This window comes from Lingula anatina, chromosome 1, assembly GCF_051362555.1.
Source record: "Lingula anatina isolate TDL-2025a chromosome 1, LinAna3.0, whole genome shotgun sequence".
NCBI classification, from domain to species: domain Eukaryota; kingdom Metazoa; phylum Brachiopoda; class Lingulata; order Lingulida; family Lingulidae; genus Lingula; species Lingula anatina.
The window spans coordinates 22,814,430-22,833,750 of record NC_141767.1 but is presented as its reverse complement, the minus strand read 5'-3'; the positions used below and the strand labels follow the sequence as shown (position 1 = coordinate 22,833,750).

At 33.2% G+C, this 19,321-nt stretch overlaps 4 protein-coding genes across 4 annotated transcripts; all 4 read right to left on the bottom strand.

The window, feature by feature from the left end:
* Positions 1-1,640: 1,640 nt before the first annotated feature.
* On the bottom strand, positions 1,641-3,754 carry LOC106176133 (peroxisomal membrane protein 4-like). Its single transcript, XM_013558372.2, has 4 exons — positions 3,574-3,754; positions 3,288-3,350; positions 2,630-2,828; positions 1,641-2,386 (listed from the first exon to the last, which is right to left on the bottom strand). The coding sequence occupies exons 1-4, from the start codon at positions 3,666-3,668 to the stop codon at positions 2,123-2,125; spliced, it is 621 nt and encodes a 206-aa protein (XP_013413826.2). The 5' UTR covers positions 3,669-3,754; the 3' UTR covers positions 1,641-2,122.
* A 566-nt stretch (positions 3,755-4,320) lies between these two features.
* On the bottom strand, positions 4,321-8,186 carry LOC147764130 (uncharacterized). The gene is made up of 4 exons (XM_087001233.1): positions 7,144-8,186; positions 6,657-6,815; positions 5,823-5,908; positions 4,321-5,320 (listed from the first exon to the last, which is right to left on the bottom strand). The coding sequence occupies exons 1-4, from the start codon at positions 7,343-7,345 to the stop codon at positions 4,892-4,894; spliced, it is 876 nt and encodes a 291-aa protein (XP_086857359.1). The 5' UTR covers positions 7,346-8,186; the 3' UTR covers positions 4,321-4,891.
* A 1,459-nt stretch (positions 8,187-9,645) lies between these two features.
* LOC106176124 (uncharacterized) lies at positions 9,646-11,825 on the bottom strand. The gene is made up of 3 exons (XM_013558364.2): positions 11,480-11,825; positions 10,955-11,087; positions 9,646-10,036 (listed from the first exon to the last, which is right to left on the bottom strand). Exons 1-3 carry the CDS (start codon positions 11,817-11,819, stop codon positions 9,682-9,684), a joined length of 828 nt encoding a protein of 275 aa, XP_013413818.2. The 5' UTR covers positions 11,820-11,825; the 3' UTR covers positions 9,646-9,681.
* Positions 11,826-12,189: 364 nt separating this feature from the next.
* LOC106176137 (mesoderm induction early response protein 1) lies at positions 12,190-19,313 on the bottom strand. Its single transcript, XM_013558375.2, has 12 exons — positions 19,219-19,313; positions 18,884-18,917; positions 17,503-17,630; positions 17,046-17,289; positions 16,715-16,791; positions 16,533-16,602; positions 16,313-16,369; positions 16,035-16,132; positions 15,769-15,850; positions 15,120-15,214; positions 14,775-14,902; positions 12,190-14,452 (listed from the first exon to the last, which is right to left on the bottom strand). The coding sequence occupies exons 1-12, from the start codon at positions 19,225-19,227 to the stop codon at positions 13,933-13,935; spliced, it is 1,542 nt and encodes a 513-aa protein (XP_013413829.1). The 5' UTR covers positions 19,228-19,313; the 3' UTR covers positions 12,190-13,932.
* Between the last annotated feature and the right edge of the window lie 8 nt (positions 19,314-19,321).

Sequence of the window (19,321 nt, the reverse complement as noted above, 5' to 3'; positions counted from 1 at the left end):
TTATATATTTCAATATTTAACAAGAGTTGCCTTTTTAATGCGGATAACATCACTGTTTGTTTTTGTATTATGAAACAAACGCGCCGGTCGACAATCAGCTGCTAAGGCTAAGGGGGCTGTCGAAGCACTGCCTAAATAAATTAATAAAGCTTAATTCCTTCTTTTTTCAACAGTTATATCACAGAGATCGCTCAAATTAAACAATGAATGGACCACAACACTGACAGATACAACATTATACTAAAACGGAGGACAGCATATTTTGGCTACATACACAATAAAAATTAATAATAATGACAACATGTTTTAAAAGTAAAACTGTACAGGAAGTACATGTATGCGCCTTTCCATTCTCTTAAATCTGCCTACGTATATTTCTGTGATAATTGCCCCTTTGGTTGGAATTGGGATCCATCAACCTGTTATTCTCTAGCATGTACTGAAAGTATTCAGGGGCGGATACAGGATTATTTGAAGGAAGCGAAGGCGACGCCCCCCCCCCCCAACTTGGCGTGGGGTTCGGGCCCAATGAAGGAACCAGAAAAATGTTGGTATTTTGAAGGGTGCCATTTGGTACGGTTTAGAACTATGATTCAGCTAGTCAAAATTCTAATTTCAAGAGGGGACCAGAAATTAAAGGGGGTGTCAGGACCCCCCTCTAAATCCGCCACTGTTATTAATTGGCACCAAGGAGTTATAACTCCTTGTTAATTGGCACATACAAGTAATAATATGTACATGTGGCACAGCTCAACTGCAGGTCTTCAAAATTACAAATTTAGCAGACCAAGCTGCAGTCTGTCATGTGGAAAATCAATAAAGGAAAGGCTCTTAGAAAGTAATTTTTTATGGTAAAATTATCTTCATAATTATAAAACACATATACTCAGTACACACACATTTTTTTTCTATTGTTAAATGCCAAGGAAACATTTTAACACAAGATCTGAAATTAAGTTTTTAATTATTTTTTCTTCAACAGGCACATACTGTAGTGATTCCTTTGCATAAAGTATGTACTAGTATATACCAATACTGTATCTTTGGATGTTTTGCAGCTTCTTTGGTCTTCACATACTGCAACCACTACAGCAAGGAGTTACAGTAATCAAGCTTTTAAGTTATAGGAATAGCATGGATGACCATGGCAGTGGCAAAGTTGGTTAGTTTTTTTTGGCAAAGAGTGAGGTTTCTGATATGAAGCATGCACAATTTTTTATTGGTTATCTGTTTATCCATGGTTAAAGTATTTTTTTTTTTTTTTTTTTTTTTTTTTTTTTGCATGGGATGAAATGCCTACTTTGGAAGATCCAATCTGTACAGATAGTCTTTCAGTTAAGTGTTTATAGTGTGGTTGGGTGATAACCAGAAATCCTATTTAACCATAGCATTTATCATTTTGGTTATTGCACCCTCAGTCTCATAAATACACAGAGTATAATTAGATGTCATCTGCACATATGTGATAGCCAATTCAATGATAATCGATGAGTTGTCCATCAACTCATACCTAAAATCACACATCCCATTAGCTTCCCTTGTTAAACACGTACACCTATTTAATCTAAAAACTTGTGTCATTTACTAAAATTCAACAAATGTAATGTGCCACAAGGATGTCTCCAAGAAATCTATAGATGTCTTTTGTATACATGTTTATTACCATAGACAATTAGTACTGGTTAACAACTTATCAATTACCAATAAAAAAGTAGCATAATTTCTTGACATCTGATATAGTAATGCTTACTAATAAAACTATGCCAACTTGAAAAGCAGCCCTGAGAAATGATCACAGACTAGAAATGATTACTTTGAATTTTTCAAAACCAGTTTTAAATACATCATTAAGACATTCAATAACACAATACAGTAACCTTAGTCCTTTGTACAACAAAGTCTTTCTGGAACTTTCCAATACAAACAACTACAACTTCGTGTTATATAATATGAAAAAGGGAATCAATTGTCAGAAATCTATATACACTCAATATTTTCCACAGAAATAGTTCCTGTAATATATAGGGATTTTCAACAAGTTACTCACATATATAGCAGTGACAAGCACTTTTGGACCTTTGGACAATTTAAAACAAAGAAAAATATATACTTTTACCCTCCATCACTTTTTAATTGGTGGTTTGTTATATATAAGAAAGTCTGTGATATCATGCCATACGTTACTGTCATCATAAAGGTAAGTCATGGATGATCTTAGAGAGCCTTGCAGTGTGTCTCTTTCATATTCAAACAGCCACAGGACTATTCCCCAAACAATGGCAGCAAACCAAGGGAAAGTAGAGAATTGTGGTTCTGGTATGTACCTTCTTTTAACAGCCAGCTTTGCCAGTCCATATAATATCCTAGACAGCAAATACAGATTGATCTGAAAACAGATGAACATGACTACAGTAGATCATTTCATTTACAGTTACTGACAACCAAAGGACAGACACAACTTGAAATTTTAAGTAGTTTTTAGATAATATATTTCAGATGTTTTGATCAAATCCCTATTTACCTACTGTAATTATTATCATTATACAAAGAAGTTCTTACTACTTACTTCTGATTGACAATGATGTAATTTATTATTGTATATATATGATACATGTAACAATCAAATTACCTGTTCATTGACTTTGTTGTATTTTCCAAACACAAAGTAGCCAGTGACAAAAGCAGCTATAAAAGAGTGATACTGAACTTGCTCTGACTGCAGCCACCTTAACAATGTAGTAATTGTTTTGTAACCAAACACAAAACTTGCCAGGTTCTTGGAATGTGTAAATGTGGCTTCAAGGATTGCCCTAAATTTCTCATACAAACTGAAAGAAAAATAAAGTGATGCAAGCAATATTGGCAAGTGTGTTCAGATGCTGAATTTAAGAGAATAATATATTGTTTCAGGAAGTTCCATCTATAATTTTTAAAAGCTTCAAAATGAAGAAACAAATCCATAACTATCTTAATACATTATTGTAGCCACATGGCACCATTTACCAGCCATAACTTGTAACATAGATTGGAACAAAACATCAATAAAGAGGAAAAAAAGAGGAACATGTTTCTTTTCCCTATATGATCCTGGATTATCTCCTGCTAATGAGCACCAAGCATTCTTTTAAGAATAAAAAGGGCAATACCCACGACATTGTTGAAATTTCAATGGTTTTAATATCGCAGCACACAATATCAGACATGCAGTATTTGAACATGTATTCGTGTATCTTTGAACCCGCAAAATGTGCAGAGGCTTTACACAGGTCAAGGTTCAACTAACGCACCTGCCACTTCTGAACAAGAAAGTCATCACCAAAGAGTGTGGGGCGCGGATCTTGGCTCCATAGCTGGAACGAAATATCAGCATTGTAGCAGTTAAATTCAACGTATGTGTAATTGCAACTGAGATAACAATGTGAATACCAAACCAACATTTAAAGTTTACCAAACCTACACTGTACTGTGGTCGACTGTACGGTACAGCCTAAGTAAGAATAAGTTTCATTACTCGCCTTTATTGCACTGCAACTGAGTCAAATACATATCTGGAAATTGGTGTTAAAAACTTACACTGCGCCATTTCTAAACCCTTTCAGAATTGCGAGAAGTGGTTTGTATTGTCCCGAAGCCAGCAAGGCGTTCACAGCAACCACGGGAGCAGGCATTTTCGCTCAACGTTTAGATTAGTTCCGACTGGTTTGTTTGAGTAATGATGGTTGTTTATTTACACTTAGATCATTGTTTTGTCGAAATTGATTAAAATTAGAATTGAAACAGCACAAATATTTGTCACTTTAAAAGTTTATTTCCTTATCTGTTATTGTCTCAAACACTGAGATTGCTGTAAGCAAATTTTGGGGTGTCATTTTTCCGGAACTAAGCAGGTTATTAGCTGGTGAGCACCCTGAGTTTCGCTCGATCGATATCTCTTCCGCTCATCGTTATGGTTTAAGTTGAAAAGGCGGCTGAAAAGATGGGTTTACTCGGATAAAGATATCCTGAAGTGATTGAAACGCTATAGAGAAACGGAAATGCTATGTAAAATACAGAATAATGCATAGGAAGATGATTACTTTTTTTTTCAGTTTTTCTCTAATTAACTAGTAGGCCTATACCCAGCAGATCTACAGTACGAGTAGGCCTATGCCAATTAATAATTTTTTAGCTTCAAGCATACAAAAACATAATTTGTCATTCAAGTTTTAAGTAGAGTGACTCATGTTGATATTAATTTATCATTCAAATGAAATGGAAATTCAAATGAAATGGCATTTGAATAATATTTCCAAAACATCTTCAATTACTAAGACTGGGTTCCCACATATTTAGATCGATCCATCTGGGTCTACCTAAACGAAAATTTTTGGTATTTTAGAGGGCGAACGGTGCCATTAGGTACGGTTAAAACTTTGATTCAGCTAGCCAAAATTTTAATTTCAAGAGGGGAATATTAGTGCGATTTCAGAAATCGAAGAGGGGATCAGGAGCCCCCTGACACCACACTTGAATCCGCCACTTCCCAAGAAACTGATTCGGCAGCAAATTCCTTGATCCCCCACATCACCCCTTCTACATAAGGAAATTTATAGTTTTCATTATTCATAATTCTGATTTTCTCGTTGCTTTCTTGATTATCTGTGTCAAAACCATCATTCAATTAACCAAAGAAGTGAATACACCTCTTCAGCTCCTTGGGTTAACATGCAGTTTTTGCTTAGAACGGCATTTCATTTACAGCATATATAATCATTCATCAGACCCAAAGAAATCATTTTTTACGCATCGGTTCTCATCTGTATTCTTGTCATTTTATTTGAAAATTTCAAAACAATGGATCGCAATACTTCGATGAGATCTATATCACATCATCACATGTTTAAAACATCATTCAGGCCCTATAGATCAATCTTCCCCATGCTGAGTACTTTTTCGAGTTATTAGCTTCAAATTTGATGCTATCTGTTTTATCCTGACTGTTCATGCTGGGCACGCTGGCAGTAGACCTACCACCAGAGTCTGTAGATCTCCCACCAGATGTAACTACGTGACCAATGCCAAATACGTTCCCCATGGGAAGCAGAGAGTCCGACTGGAACCTCCCTGCCGGGTGTGTAAACCTTTCTCGACTGAGCAGCGTTGGCCTGCAACTGTGGTTCACGTTGAATGGCACCATGTCGCCGCTTCTGCTTCCAGGAACAGGACCGTGGATTTGCTCATAGAATTTCACTGATTCTGACAATGATTCTACTCTCTGCTTTAGTTCATCACGTTCCTGGATGAGAAATGCCATGTCTTCTAAATTCGTATTTGCTGTAGTCTGGAAATAAAAATACACTAATGTGACGTTACGTAAGGACCTTGGATGTTTTTTCTTTGTGCATTTTTCATGAGTGTCTCTCTTACTATTGATTTTGATGAGACTTAAAAATTGTTTCATACCAGTAGTGTGCATAGAACTTTGTCTTTAAGTTAGTAAATGTTATTTTATTATGTTACAACAAACTTTGGAATCGCTGTTGACAGATTGCGTTTTGAGTTTGCAACGAGGCCAGTGCGTGCAAAATAATAATTATAATAACAAGTACAGGTTATGCAAGGTTAAAAACTACAGGGAAAATTACATTATAGAGGGAGGGTATTGAGAAATATAAAGGGGAAAAACTCCAACAATTAGTTTTGCGCAAGGTGCATAGAATTTTTTTTAATATCTTCAGAGCTAGGACAGTCGCTCACTAAACGACACCATACCTTTCGAAACATCAAATACTTTATATGAATCTTATGTAGTAATATAAACTTTCTTTCAATTAATATCCAACCTTATTTACTTCATCTATTTTACTCGACGACGTGGTTGAAGTAATGCTGGTTTTAACATTCTCATCGCATTCCATCCGACGTTCACCTAAAATTTGATTTTAGCAAGTCCTTAGCAACGGGAAAAAAACGAGTCATGATTAAAATTATTACAATTCTTCTCAGAAGCCAGTAGAAATTCTAAAACTATATATTGAATTCCTCATGTTTCTTTTGATGTTCAGAAACAAAGTGAAGCGATCTAATAATAAACTCGTCACAGAACGTAGGTCCGTCAAACATTTCAGAGATATACATTAAATATTATACAAATTTTTAGTAGTCGATAAAGATTACCGTAGATATTAATTGCTTTAATATAAAAAATCTGGCGAAGTTTCATGCTTCTATCACAAAAATGAACAATTATGGTCGATAACCCCATCAAAAGTAGCGGTGTATGATTATATTTGACGTAGTGACGTTGTGGCATAATAAATATCACGCCATTCATCATTTTAATGGATTTTATGCTACTGAGTGGACACATTGTATATAACAATTATGAAAAAACAACATTATAAAAGGTAAGGACTCCGTAAACCAAAAATACTTTTTATAAATCATGACAAGTTTGAGCCTTTGTAAACCTATATGTTGGTTTCATCGGGGCAACTCTTGTGATATAACTGCTTAAAAGATTTTGCAAAATAATTTAAACGCAAAATTTCTTTTATTTTACCTTTAACATTTTGTTCATGTATTTAATAAAATGATTACAGTTGTATTATACCCGTAAAAAAGAAATTAAGTTATTCTCGTAATAGGCCTAATTCATAAAAGTAATTGCAACTCACTAAGTGCCTTTTTCAAACGTGTAATCTCTTGTGCAAGAGTTTCTTCCTTCAGTTCTCGTTCTGAAATGGTTAGCATCCATTCCTTTTGCTTTTCAGCCAAAGTATGCTCCAGGGCTTTGCGAGCATGTTCTTTTGCGTTAAAATCATCCTCACAGATCGCTGAAAGTGCCAAAAATAATATTGCAATTCAGGCGACTGCAGTTTTAAGCTCTTGTCCTTCACCAATTCGATGGGTAGATGGTTTGCTTACCATTGAAAATTCTTGAATCTTTACGTCAAAATATGCACATTTTAACGAGCAAATGAAAATAGTTATATGGAATTCAAAACAAAACTTAGGCCTATATGGGTCCTAATATTTAATAGTCTGGCAGGAATACACTACAACGAATGCTAATCAGTTTCATTACATCCCTGGCTACATTACGTAGAATAGTAAACATTTTATCTGAGATTGTAATGTTGCTGTTCTTGCCTACACGCTTACCGAGTTTGTTAATAAGATGTTCCAGACTATTTGTCAAAGTATCCATGTGGGTCTCTGTGTTATTACTGAGGTGACTCATTTTCTTCAACGCTGCCTGGTTTTTGTCCATTATGTCAAAAATCATTTCAACTCCTTCTTTTATGGTTTTGATATCATTTTCCATTCGTTTATATCTTTCTTCTTTTCTTCTCTTGCGTTTCATTTCAGTTTTGGAAATCAAAAAATTAAAATAATATTTACTGCACTTCGCTTATTTCCCCTTCATTCTATATCCATGACGACGTTTTGTTACGCACGGAACGTCAAAGCTGACGTAATGGATTACAATGACGGCAAAATGTTTGGTGTTGAAATTTGATACCATCATTCATTTACACTTACTCAGTTAAAAACAAATGCAAATCCCATACAAATACGCAATGAGCTTTTGAGTTTCTGTCTGACCTACTGTAATTCTTTGCCCTTAGTGGTATAATTTGGATTCCGTATTTCATTTATTAACTTTTGTTTTTGTTCTCATTTTTAATTTTGTTATAAACAGCGAGAATTAGCATCTTGAATTGCATCAAATGTTAAAAAATAGATGTAAAAGAAGCCAAAGTAACCAAGAAGCCAAAGCCAAGATATGAAAATGCTGTCAGTTCACCTTCCATAGGCATTCCAAAAACATAAGAATTTAATAAGGATTTTCTGAATGGTGTCTAATTCAGTAAAATTTGTTTCTTGTAACATCGAACGTATTATAAACAAAGCAGCAAAGCTGTCAAATGTACAGACAAAAAGCAGAAAATAATAATGCACAAAATAGGAAACTGTCAATGCTGATGCAATAATACATTATGCTAAAATGCAGTCAACATCAAATTTTAGTTATGCACAACAGGTCATAATGATGAAAGTAAAAGCATAAGGCTTTAGGCCCATGAGAGTTCTACTTCACACTTAGACCCCATTCTCAGAGATTAGATCGGTCCAACTAGATCGACCTAACTCCCTGGGGGTTCATGCTAAATAGCTGTCAGCCGAGCGGGCACGAAAGTTAATTACCCCTTTACAGCTTGTAGTAGGCAGGACTATGGGAATGCACCCTTAGAAAATGCAAGATTGAGAATAATGAAAATTTCACAAAAAATTGCATTAATTCAATAAAAATGATAATCCAATAGAGCTGGTTTTCTTATTTGAGCTATATGTCAATCCTAAGAATCATTCTTGTAAGTTAAAAAAGATAAGTAACACAGTTTTATTTTTGTCATAACGTTTGTGGTAACAGTGCATGAAGTAGGCTTTTTGTCAATTTTGATGCAATATTACATAATGATTAATTGTCTAAGTCCCACATTGAAAATGGCAATATGTGAAAGATAAAAAATTCACAAAAATGTACAACAAAAAAAGAAGCCAATTAGACTGCTTTTCCAACTCAGGCTGCATTTTAGTCCTGTGTTTCTTTCTTGTAAGTTTAAGAACAGTAAGTGACATGATTTTTCTTTAATGGTCACCAAGGAGGCAGTGCCCAAAATAGGTGTTTGTTCAAATTTGATGCAATATTACATTATACTTAAGAGCATAATGACCATCAATTTTTAATAATAAAATAGAAGTATTATGGATATTCAGAAAATGTGACTAGCAAAGGTCTTCAAGCCTATGGGAGTTCAAAATCACACCTTGAAAATGTGTCTGTGTCTGTACATAATGAACGTTTGATTGAAATTTAATACAAATGATTTTAACACCTGTTATATATAATTAGTTTGCAGAATTGAAGCTTAGCAATAAGTTGTCCAACAAAAGTTTTTTCTAAAATAACTAACAGTGAAAAGTAAAGAATGTCTTTCACAGAAATAAAGAATAAGTAAAAAGGGTTCTTCCAAGAAAAATGCCTAGGGAAGAGAGACAAAAACTTTTTTGTTTCACATTACAGTTTCTTTTTGAATTCACTATTTTTCTATTTACTGATACTATTATTATTATTATTATTATTTTGAAAAAAAGCAATACTGACATTGGAAGTAGACAATTGAAAAATGAAAAACAGAGTAAACACAAGTGTATAGAGTAAACACATTTTCCAATTTGAACAGTACAAAATTTATCATTTAAGGTATATCTACACAAGTAATAGTAAATATTTTTGATAAACAATGATCAGTATGCCTCAAATGTAACAGATTTTTGAAAAAAAAATAGTTAAATAATTCTGGAAAGTTAGTGTTCAGTGTTTATATTGACAAGTGGGTTAACGAGGACCACTGTACCTATTATTATTATTATTACTGTCATTTTCAAATGGAAAAAAATACACTGGGTACAAAAAAAAAAAAAAAAAAAAAAAAAAAAAATTTAAATTTAAATTTTTAAAACATACATGATGATATGACTATGCCCTTTTTGTTCTTATCAGGGGAGCTCAAATAAGTTATTTCACAAAACTATGCTACTAGTAATTTTAAGAATAGATATACTTTAACAATGTTGTTTTTATGCTATAACACAATCAACCATGTCAAAGTCTTTATTCATCAAAAAATAAACTCATATGTTCTCTTTTTGCTGTTTGTTTGTTTCTGCCAAAAGGTCTTTTTTCATCCTTTCTGCGTACAACTGCACTGCTTCTTTTTCTTTTTCTGCTCTCACTGACTTGACAACAGGTTTAGCAGAGCCCTTGCTTTTAAGCAACAGATAACGGCGGTACTTTGCATCAGTTTTCTTAATTGGAAAACCAAAATATTTCTGTGCTTTATGCAATTTCTTGCTCATTTTTATTCCTCCTTTGGCAGCAAATTTGGCTTTCCAATTTTCCTTTGACCTTTTCCACTTCTTTCTTTTAGCTCTAAGTTCTTTAAGCCTTATTTCCATCACTTTCATAGCAGCATCTACTTCTTCAATCCTGAAAAAAATTCAGATTTTTAGCACAAATTGCCAAATTATAAAATGTGCAATCAAAAGTTTAAATGTCCTTGCACAATTTATTTTATTAGTAAAAAATTAGATGAATTAATAAATATATAAAACAGCTAAAACTTACATATGTAAAGACAACCTATAAGAATTCAAACATAAAAATTGGCAAATTAACACAAAACTGACAGTCCAGCCACACTGTTCTATTGTAAAAGAACTTGTTTTAATAAGGCTATAATCATCAACTAGCCAGCAAAGCTTGCAAGTATACAATCACTTAACAAAAAGTCATTTGTATGGCTCCTTTTTGACATAATGGGCCCATTCTGGTAAATAATATCTTTATAAAAAATAAACTGCTCATATCAATTTACTAAAAGAACCTGCCTTCCCTTACAAACCATAATATGTTGTAGCAGTACTCTTGAAGTACAGCCGGAATACTCCTGCAACCTTTACTGGAAGCCTAACAAAGCTAGGTAGCCCAGCAAATTTGAAGTAAAGCAAAAATATGATCTGGAACTTATTGGTAAAACCTCACCAAATTACATGCAATGATAGTTAAAATAATATTATTAATAAATATCTTTCAGAAAAATAATATGTTCAAGTATATTTTCGGAAGGAAATGGCCCATTTTACAAAAAAAAAAAAAAAAAAAAAAAAAAAAAAAAAAAACTTCAAGCAAAACTTAAATATGGTTTGGCTATTATACAGTGAACTGTTAACTTTAAGGTCAGCAACTTAGGCAGACACAGTGATCACAATATATATATTGTCTGTATGTTATAATAATAACAAATAAAAAAGAGATAGATAGAGATGGATACATCCTGCAAGACAGATAAGTCTTTTTGATACAAATTGGTCAAACATGAGCCAACGGTCACAATCACATCCTTACCTCTGCTTCATCTTGTCTTCCTCTTTCTTCTTTTTCATTGCTAGAGCATCCCACATTTGGTAAAGAGTTTGCTCATATCTCTTTTCATCTTCTTTCCAAACCTGGATTTCTTCCTTAGTTGGCCACATGATACCTGAGACAAAAATATGAAAAATCTATGACTTTTGAGATCAAGCATAGGGAGGCAGCTTGTACAATCACAAGCTCAAAATGTCTGGATGTTTATATTAAACCAAACACCTGATTGCAAACACCTGATTCCCACTATAACATTACCCTAGAATTTCCCCCTAGGCACCTTCCTCTTTTTAACTCACATTTCCTTACTCCCATACTTCCAAACTCTTATTTCCTTTAAAATACTTAAAACTTTGTTCTTCAAAAGTAAAACATGGTTTGGCAAGAATCCTTCACCACAAAAATGACAATAGCCAACTGGCCTCTAACAAGCGTTTTTTTTTTCTTTCTGGAGAAGTTGGCTTTATAGCCGTTAGTCAATACACTAGCCGTTCATCGAATTCCTACCTGGATCTATTCCAGAATTATGACCATGCTTTCCATATAACTTCCTGAGCTGTTTACGCGTCTTTGACTCGGGATCAGTCAAATTTACACATGCAGGTGAATATGCATGCTTCATTCGTTGTCTCAAGTAGGGTGGTAGTCCCGAAACATCTCTGTCCCTTTCTGAAAGTATTGGGCCATCTCCCTCACTATCTGTAGATATAAATGATTTCTGACATCCTGCATTGACTGTTCTTACTGTTTGTAAGAGAGAAAGCTGAATTTTGTTACCCTGACCCACTGAAAATTTACCACAACGAGCAAGAACTAACGAGCCTCTTGCAATGATGGAGAACGCCATCTTGAATCTATTGAATTGCGTTAGATGTGACTGTTGCAATGACGCATTCTCACTGTTTATTAATAACTCTGCTTTTAAAATATTTTTACGATATAAAATTAAGGCGATGTTGGGTCATTTAAAATAAAAGTACAAAATACATTTTCCAAAGAAGATGAAAATTCAATCATATACCCAATACCGGATAATCATTTTTTGTGAAGTGGAATCCCTGCAGATTATCTAATCTGGTAGACTAAGAAATAAATTATAAGAACTTTTAGATATTAATTTAAATCTTGGTTTCAGTTACATCACAAACATACAGATTATATAAATACAAGATTATAATGGTTGAAATGCCATTCATATTCCAAGAAAGCCAAAAAGATTTATTTAAATATGTTTATTATACAGTATTCCCTATCTACAATGATGCAAGATATTTTGTTTCAATATCATAAAACTTAATGTCCTCTGTATAAAAAAAGTAATGCTTGAATTGCCACATTCTATTTGGATAACACTTTCTTAGTCAAACACAGATTCTACTACTTCAATGAAGTGACTTTTTTTTAAGTATTTGAATAACAGCTCAGTGCTATCACTACTACATGTACATTATTTTACAATCCACTTAGTGGAAAATGCCAACAAAATGAGTGCATTCCAAAACACTGGAAATAAATGCACTACTAATACATCAACTAGGGCATCATTTCACAATATGCACGAATCATTTTCTCCCATAAACAATGTGTATTCAATTACAAAATAATGAAAGAAAAAAAAAAAAACCAAGGTTCTACCGCAGTGAAAAGGTATCATTAATTTTTCTGTCTAATTGACAACAATTCAATTGCCCATTTAGTTGTGATTTTTTCTTGAAAAAGAAAGGAAGAAAAAGAATTAAAGAAAAAGAGGGAGTGCCGGAGACAGTATGTATGGGTATGTTTGCAAGTGAGTTGTCATGGAGGGCAGCTTTGCTTTTCAAGTCATAATTTGAGATATTTGGGACATAAATCTAACATTTGTATTTTACAAAAATAGAACAGATGAACACAACACCCATGTTGCTTCTGATACATATGAGACATAGAATTTTGTAAGAGCTTGCACACATAAGACCTTGAAGCAACAAATAATCTAGTTTTCAGTCTTTCATGTTATCTTGACACTTCTCTCTCAATATACCATATTGAAAGTGTATTGCTAATAATCTCTTCAAGCAAAATTAAATGACTAAATAAATAAATTATCATAATAAAAGTGTTAATTTAAAACATCATCTACCTCAGAACTATTGTGCTATTTTCCTCCAAGGCAGTAATAATGTTTTCACAATTTACAAAGTGCCATCAGCACAAATTCTTGATTGTTTATAGCAAGAATATACAAATTACATCAAACACAGATTCATACTAATGATAATGCTAAATTGATAAATTAATAACTGTACTTACATCTACTTTGACTCAATATCCTAAACTCCATAACAGTATGTCCAAAAGCTTTGAGGCTTTTGGGGCAATAGGGGTCTAAAAGTGGGCTAGTATTATATAAAATTTAAACCTCTTTACTAGCCTGGTGTCTCTTAAAGAACTGGCAAAACATTTTTCATTAATAAGTGAAGTGAACACACTCCAGCAGCTTCACTCAGTTTGAAAGAAGGAGACAAACATAATTAATCATTTTTTTAAATATGTTTCACTGCAATATCTATACAAAAGGAAGACCTAATAATCCAGAACTAAGTTGTATTCCTGATAAATCAGTTATCTTAAAGCAAAGGGAACTTAACATGTACATGACAAAACTACACTTACCATGGCTATTCATAATGTACACATTGCTTTAAGTACTGTTCATAAATAAACTCTTAAACTGGTTTAAAAATTGCTGCATGATCAAGTACATTTTCTCTTCAAGTATGGCTTCTGCTATTATTTCTTTCCAAAACCAGAACTACTACACTTAACTGAGGTAACATTCTAATCTAATCTTAGGTTTTTCAAAACTGTCTACAGAACATAAACTGGAGATCTTCATTCTGTTCTGAGTTCTATACTTAAAACTTTTCTAAAACTATGCGTTTGGTTTTCTTGTGATTATTGCACATTATTGTCTGGAATGTTCACTGAGCTAAAGACTCTGTCACCCTTGATGCTTGATGATTTTCATTTTTATCAATTGAACTAACTGCAGTGTCACCTATATTGTGCACCGGTTGGTTGACACTCGAGAATGCCACTTCAACGTGATTAGATAATTTTTGTTTCAGTTTGTCGTTTTCATGGGCAGATTCTTTTGGATTTGATTCAAGCTTGACACGTTTTGCATCTGGTTCTGTATGATCCTCTTCTAAGTATGGTGTGTGGTGTGGTGATACCACATCTGCAATGTGTACAGTATTTTCCAGACTCTGGTGTCCCATTCTGGGCTCTGGTTTTACAGTTACAGTGGCACCAGCAGAGAGATCTACTCCCATTTTTTGTGGGGATATGGGGCCAGACTCCATATTATCTATGTGGCGTAAATGTAGATGATGTCTTTTAGGGTCTCTCCATAATAAAGAATGAACAGGACTAGAAGCACGGTCTCTGGCAGCTTGTGGGGGGTTCTCAGCATCATCCAAAAACCGGTCCATATAATCTCTGGAAGAGAAAAAAAAACCACATAGAGTAAATGTTGCTTTGTCTGTCAGTTTTATGTCACTCACACAAAATAAAGATGCATGCATCATTTCTTAAGCACATTTCTCTTTCATAAGTTAAATTATTATCTGTATGGTTATATAAATGTATAGATAAATGGGCATTCAATCCCCTAAATTAGCGTCCTGGTAAAGAAAAACAAGAAGTTTTTTTTTTGGCATGAATAGCATAAATTGTACTAAATAACAAATGTCTTACACCAAAGTATACGGGTGAGGTATTCAAATAGAAAGCATCTGTCAAAAAGTGCAAATATACTCACGTTACTCCTGGATGGAGTATGTATTTCTTCTTTTCTAATCTTGTCTTATTGGCAAATACATCATGCCTCTCGGTTTTCTTCCATAAATAATAAAACTGCACCAGTTCTCCTACTGACCTTGTACGCACCTGAAAATAAAAGAAAAAAATCCACACTTCATTCCAAAATACATTTAAAAGAATAAACTACCTAACTGAAAGGATTCCCTTAAAATATAAATATGCATCGTGTGACCACTTTCAGGTATCCTAAACTGCTACAGGCATGCTACATGTACCCATGAGGGATATTATTCCAGAATAAAATGTACAGTAAATATTTTGATAATAATGAACAGTCACCTACCTTGTTTTGTTGAATTAGGTAAAAATCTTTTCCATATGTTCTTAAACCGTTTTCAAAATTTCTACATTCTTCCTCAGACCACAAACTCATTGGATCTGAAAAAATGTCAACAATTTCAAAAACAAAACTGACAATTTTTTTAAGTTTGTACTGATGGAAATCATCTGAGATAGCCTAAACAAGCCTGTCAGCATAATGTGATGTCACTCGAAACTAGAAAATTAGGGAGAATCTTAACAAGAAATGACATGGGTTAACTTTTTAGCCACGAGGGTGAAACTCTGTGAGCCAAAAACGTCACCTTAGAAAGCAAAAGAAAGGAGGTGCAAAATATGGTGAAGTCATGTTATGCAGTGGACTGTAATTTGACAGAACTTAGGGAAAGCAACCAGAAAATGATCTTTCAATTTTTTCTTCACTGCTGCACCACACAAACTAGTCTGCCACTTTTCTAACCCCACTCTGCTCCAAATTACTCAAAATCTTTCTTAATTTTATGAGGGCTATCTCAAATGACTCTCATTGCTAACTGTTGCAAAATTACCGATTTAACTATAAAGATGTGCAACCCTCCCATCAGCTTAAGAAGTTACATTTACTTTTTATCTCAATCTCAATTCCTTTTTTTTTTAAGTATGTGAAAGGTCACCTGTAGGTGGTACTGCCTGCATTTTTCTTCTCCTTAAAGCTTCTTCCAGATTATGCCCACATTGCAGTAATAAGTATAATGCCTATAAAACAAAATAATTTCATTCAAATAGAATAGTGCATTTTACTCAAAAAGTTTTTTAACCTCACACAATTTATTATTCTTGAAGTGAATACTAATTTATTTAAAGGAACAATACTCATAACTGAAAAATCTCTATTGTGGCTATGGCACATACTACTGACAGAGATAATATATCCAAATACCTGTTCATCATCCCGTATATGAGCACCTTCAGGAATAGCATTAACCCCCTGAGCACCTTGAAGATTCTGGTTCTGAATTTCAGCCAGGTATTTTTCAACTACAATAAAAGGATTTCCATTGTTTTTATTTAGTGCTGACTAGGTTCAAAGGGATAAAGGTCCAATTTAAAATGTGTATCCATCTATTATTAAAAAAATAGACAACTGAGATCTAAGTTAAATGTGAGAAAATTATTTGTGTCAGAAGTTATGCTATATGGAATTGTCAAAATATTTACCTTTCTCGTCTGAAAGTTTTCTGTTATCCCATAACAGCCTGTCTTCATTTTCATAAGCTGGAATTATTGACAAATAATAATTTACAGCAAAATATGCTGAAAACAATAATGTGCTTATGTATTTTTTAAATAAAACATGAAAACCTTATTTAACTCAAATCAACTATAAATTTCTGTAAAATATAAACAAAAACCCTAATATCATGGTTAGCTTACTTACCAGGGGCATCTCCATATTTGCATAGTCCCTCTGGAATTTGGGCTTGATAGTCTGAGCCGACCTGTATTGTCTGTAATGAAATAATCCACATTCATGTTATACATTAGCAGTGTTTCTTCCATAAATAATTAAGTTAAGCACTGATTAACACAACCATATTCTTTATCATAATATCAAATTACCTTTTTCCAATCATCTTCAGCCACTGGTTCATAATCTTCGTCTTCAGACTCATCGTCCAATTCATCCAAGTTGCTTGCTGCAACCAAAATAATTATCTTTACATTGGTCTGTGAATTGTTATCTTACTGGAATTGTCAGAATGTTTAATCATACCAGAGGCCTCACATTTTAATTTATGTCATTTTAAAAATAATATTCTCTTTTAACCAGTAGAAAATAAAGTGCTTTGACTAAATTTAATCTTAAATGTAACTAATGCAGAACTCATAACAAAATGAAGGAGTTTTGATTAGGTTAAACTATGCAATTTGTTCCAAAACTTCTCCTTACATCTTAGCAGTCTTGAAGTATGTGATGGGACTTCAACACTGTCCAGCAGGTTGTCCACACTAGTGTCTTCCTCATCATCATCACCACTGTTCTTAAGTAAATCTCTGGCAATTTCTTCCTTGTCTAATGTAAGGTCTCTGTTACTGAGGATTTCTTCTTCACTGCTGGAGCGTGTGTCTGCTGGGGGACCTCCTCCACCATAACCATACATTGCCAGTAACTCTTCTAATGGCATTTCAGATTCCTGAAATAATATGTTTATATGATACCATAAAATGTTATCTTCATGATTGCTTTTATGCTGGCATTTGTCAAAGGAACTCCAGGATAAGGATGCATGTGTCTACTCCACTGATAAAAATTAATTTCCCACATCCTTTAATCTAATAATAAGACAAGTAAGTAACACGGAATTCTCTTTTAGTAAAAAGAACAAAGGTAGAACAAATATTATTACTTTTTGTAAGTCATCAACTTCACTTCCACAGCTTTCATTACTGAGAGCTTCTTCCTCTTCTAGAGTATGTTCATCATCAAACTCATGGACAAGCATATCAACTGTGGGCTCAAAATCCTGGTCAGTATCTGGAAAATAATTATTTGAAAAATTATGATTTCTCTTATTTACAGAAAGGTTTTAAAGCAATAGGCAGTCAACAAAAGAGAGGCATATCTTAAAGGGATAATAACTTTTCATATGAGATCTATATTTCACAATAAAAACATTGTGAATAACTCATAGAAATATAATATATTGTTTTATGACAAAAACAGCAATTATAGCTATTATTCTGATATCTGAGGATGTCTTCAGATCACATGACCTCCATTGATGGCTATACTCTGTTATAATCTCTTAAGAGATTTTAACAAAAAACCAAACTTTTTAGAAAAAACCAGGGACTAACTCTGAGTGTAAAAATGGATTCATTAACCATTGGTAAGTAAGGGAAAATTGTTATTTACTCCAGGAAAATTCATTTTTTGGCCAAAACGAAGAGTTATTATCCCTTTAACTTTTTTATTTTTGTAATAATAACAATCTTTGAAATGTCATTACACAAAGTTTTCACAACTTATCAAAACAGAGAATCCGTGCATGAGCAAATCTTAATCAAAAGAAGTAACTGCCCAATTTTCAACTAGATTAAGAAATCATACCACTAAGTGCTATTTTTTAAGCCTCCAAATTTGAGTATAGATTAAAGAAAAGCATTAAGAAAATGAATAAAAAGAAAAAAACATTACTTGGTTTAATTCAATACTTCTGAAATATGTTTTTGAAAAAACTCTAAACAGGACTATTTAATTTTTAACAAATAAATAACAAATCAATAATTTTCTGATTTTCTTTTGAAAAATGAGCAAAACACCTTTAAATAATACTTTTATAACTTTTAAATGACAAATATATTTTTTGACTGATATTTTGTTTAATTCTTCTGTTACTTAGATTTTAAATACAAGGCCATTTATGAATTTGTTTGTTTTCACAGTTTCTTAAACGTGCATCCAGATCATAAAATTTCTGATATTAATAAATAAAATATTGGACAATAAAGCACATTTAAATTGAGTTTTTAATATCATGGTTTCCTCACTTAATTCTACTCTACAACTGCATAGATTTCGAATGGCAAAGATAAAAGCAAGCAAAACTCATTAAGCTTAAGATTAATCAATTTAAAATATAAAAGGTATATTATTCATTTCATAATGCTAACTGGACTATTGTCAGTGTATTGGTAGCCCGTCTTTGCCAGCTATATGTATTTTGTTGCAACATATTATAATAAGCACAACTTTATAAAAGTCCAAGTTCAAAGAACGAGACTTACCCGGACTAGACTGGCCCGATTCACTTGTGGTGGGCTGAAATTTAAAAATATATATTTAAAGAAAAAATGCAAACAACACATAATCAACTCTTACATTTGAAGTAGGCTTCCCTAATGCCGAACAGAATAAAGAAATTGGCGCGGCTTTGGGTTTGCATTGGGCTTTCCCCATCAAAAACTTATCATCTTGACAACGGAATAATGTTTACCGGTTTTAAAGATTTGAAAAGACATATAATGAACACATTCATATCAAGATAAAGCAAAAGCGCACATATATTTCGTAGTTATTATACTATTTATCTCATCGTTTCAATGAAAATTTTATTTCTTACCTCCGCCATCTTTGCCTAAATTATGGGATAGCGTAAACTACGATTGGAAACGAGACTGGGGGTTCCCAGCAGGCTAAGTGTGATAAGAGACGATCTCTGATTT

Excerpts from the sequence above, each read along its gene's own strand:
- LOC106176124 (XM_013558364.2), bottom strand. The coding sequence starts at position 11,819 with ATGGCGTTCTCCATCATTGCAAGAGGCTCGTTAGTTCTTGCTCGTTGT. Across the intron at positions 11,088-11,479 it reads TAATTCTGGAATAGATCCAG|GTATCATGTGGCCAACTAAG; the intron begins GTAGGAATTCGA and ends TTTTTGTCTCAG. Across the intron at positions 10,037-10,954 it reads GAAGACAAGATGAAGCAGAG|GATTGAAGAAGTAGATGCTG; the intron begins GTAAGGATGTGA and ends AATTTTTTTCAG.
- LOC106176137 (XM_013558375.2), bottom strand. Across the intron at positions 15,851-16,034 it reads ATATACGGGATGATGAACAG|GCATTATACTTATTACTGCA; the intron begins GTATTTGGATAT and ends TTTGTTTTATAG. Across the intron at positions 14,453-14,774 it reads ATACTCCATCCAGGAGTAAC|AGATTATATGGACCGGTTTT; the intron begins GTGAGTATATTT and ends TTTCTCTTCCAG.
- LOC106176133 (XM_013558372.2), bottom strand. The coding sequence starts at position 3,668 with ATGCCTGCTCCCGTGGTTGCTGTGAACGCCTTGCTGGCTTCGGGACAA. Across the intron at positions 2,829-3,287 it reads TTCTTGTTCAGAAGTGGCAG|TTTGTATGAGAAATTTAGGG; the intron begins GTGCGTTAGTTG and ends TTTTTCTTTCAG. Across the intron at positions 2,387-2,629 it reads ACAACAAAGTCAATGAACAG|ATCAATCTGTATTTGCTGTC; the intron begins GTAATTTGATTG and ends ATCTGTTTTCAG.
- LOC147764130 (XM_087001233.1), bottom strand. The coding sequence starts at position 7,345 with ATGAAACGCAAGAGAAGAAAAGAAGAAAGATATAAACGAATGGAAAAT. Across the intron at positions 6,816-7,143 it reads ACATCTTATTAACAAACTCG|CGATCTGTGAGGATGATTTT; the intron begins GTAAGCGTGTAG and ends TGGCACTTTCAG. Across the intron at positions 5,321-5,822 it reads AAATAGATGAAGTAAATAAG|ACTACAGCAAATACGAATTT; the intron begins GTTGGATATTAA and ends TTTTATTTCCAG.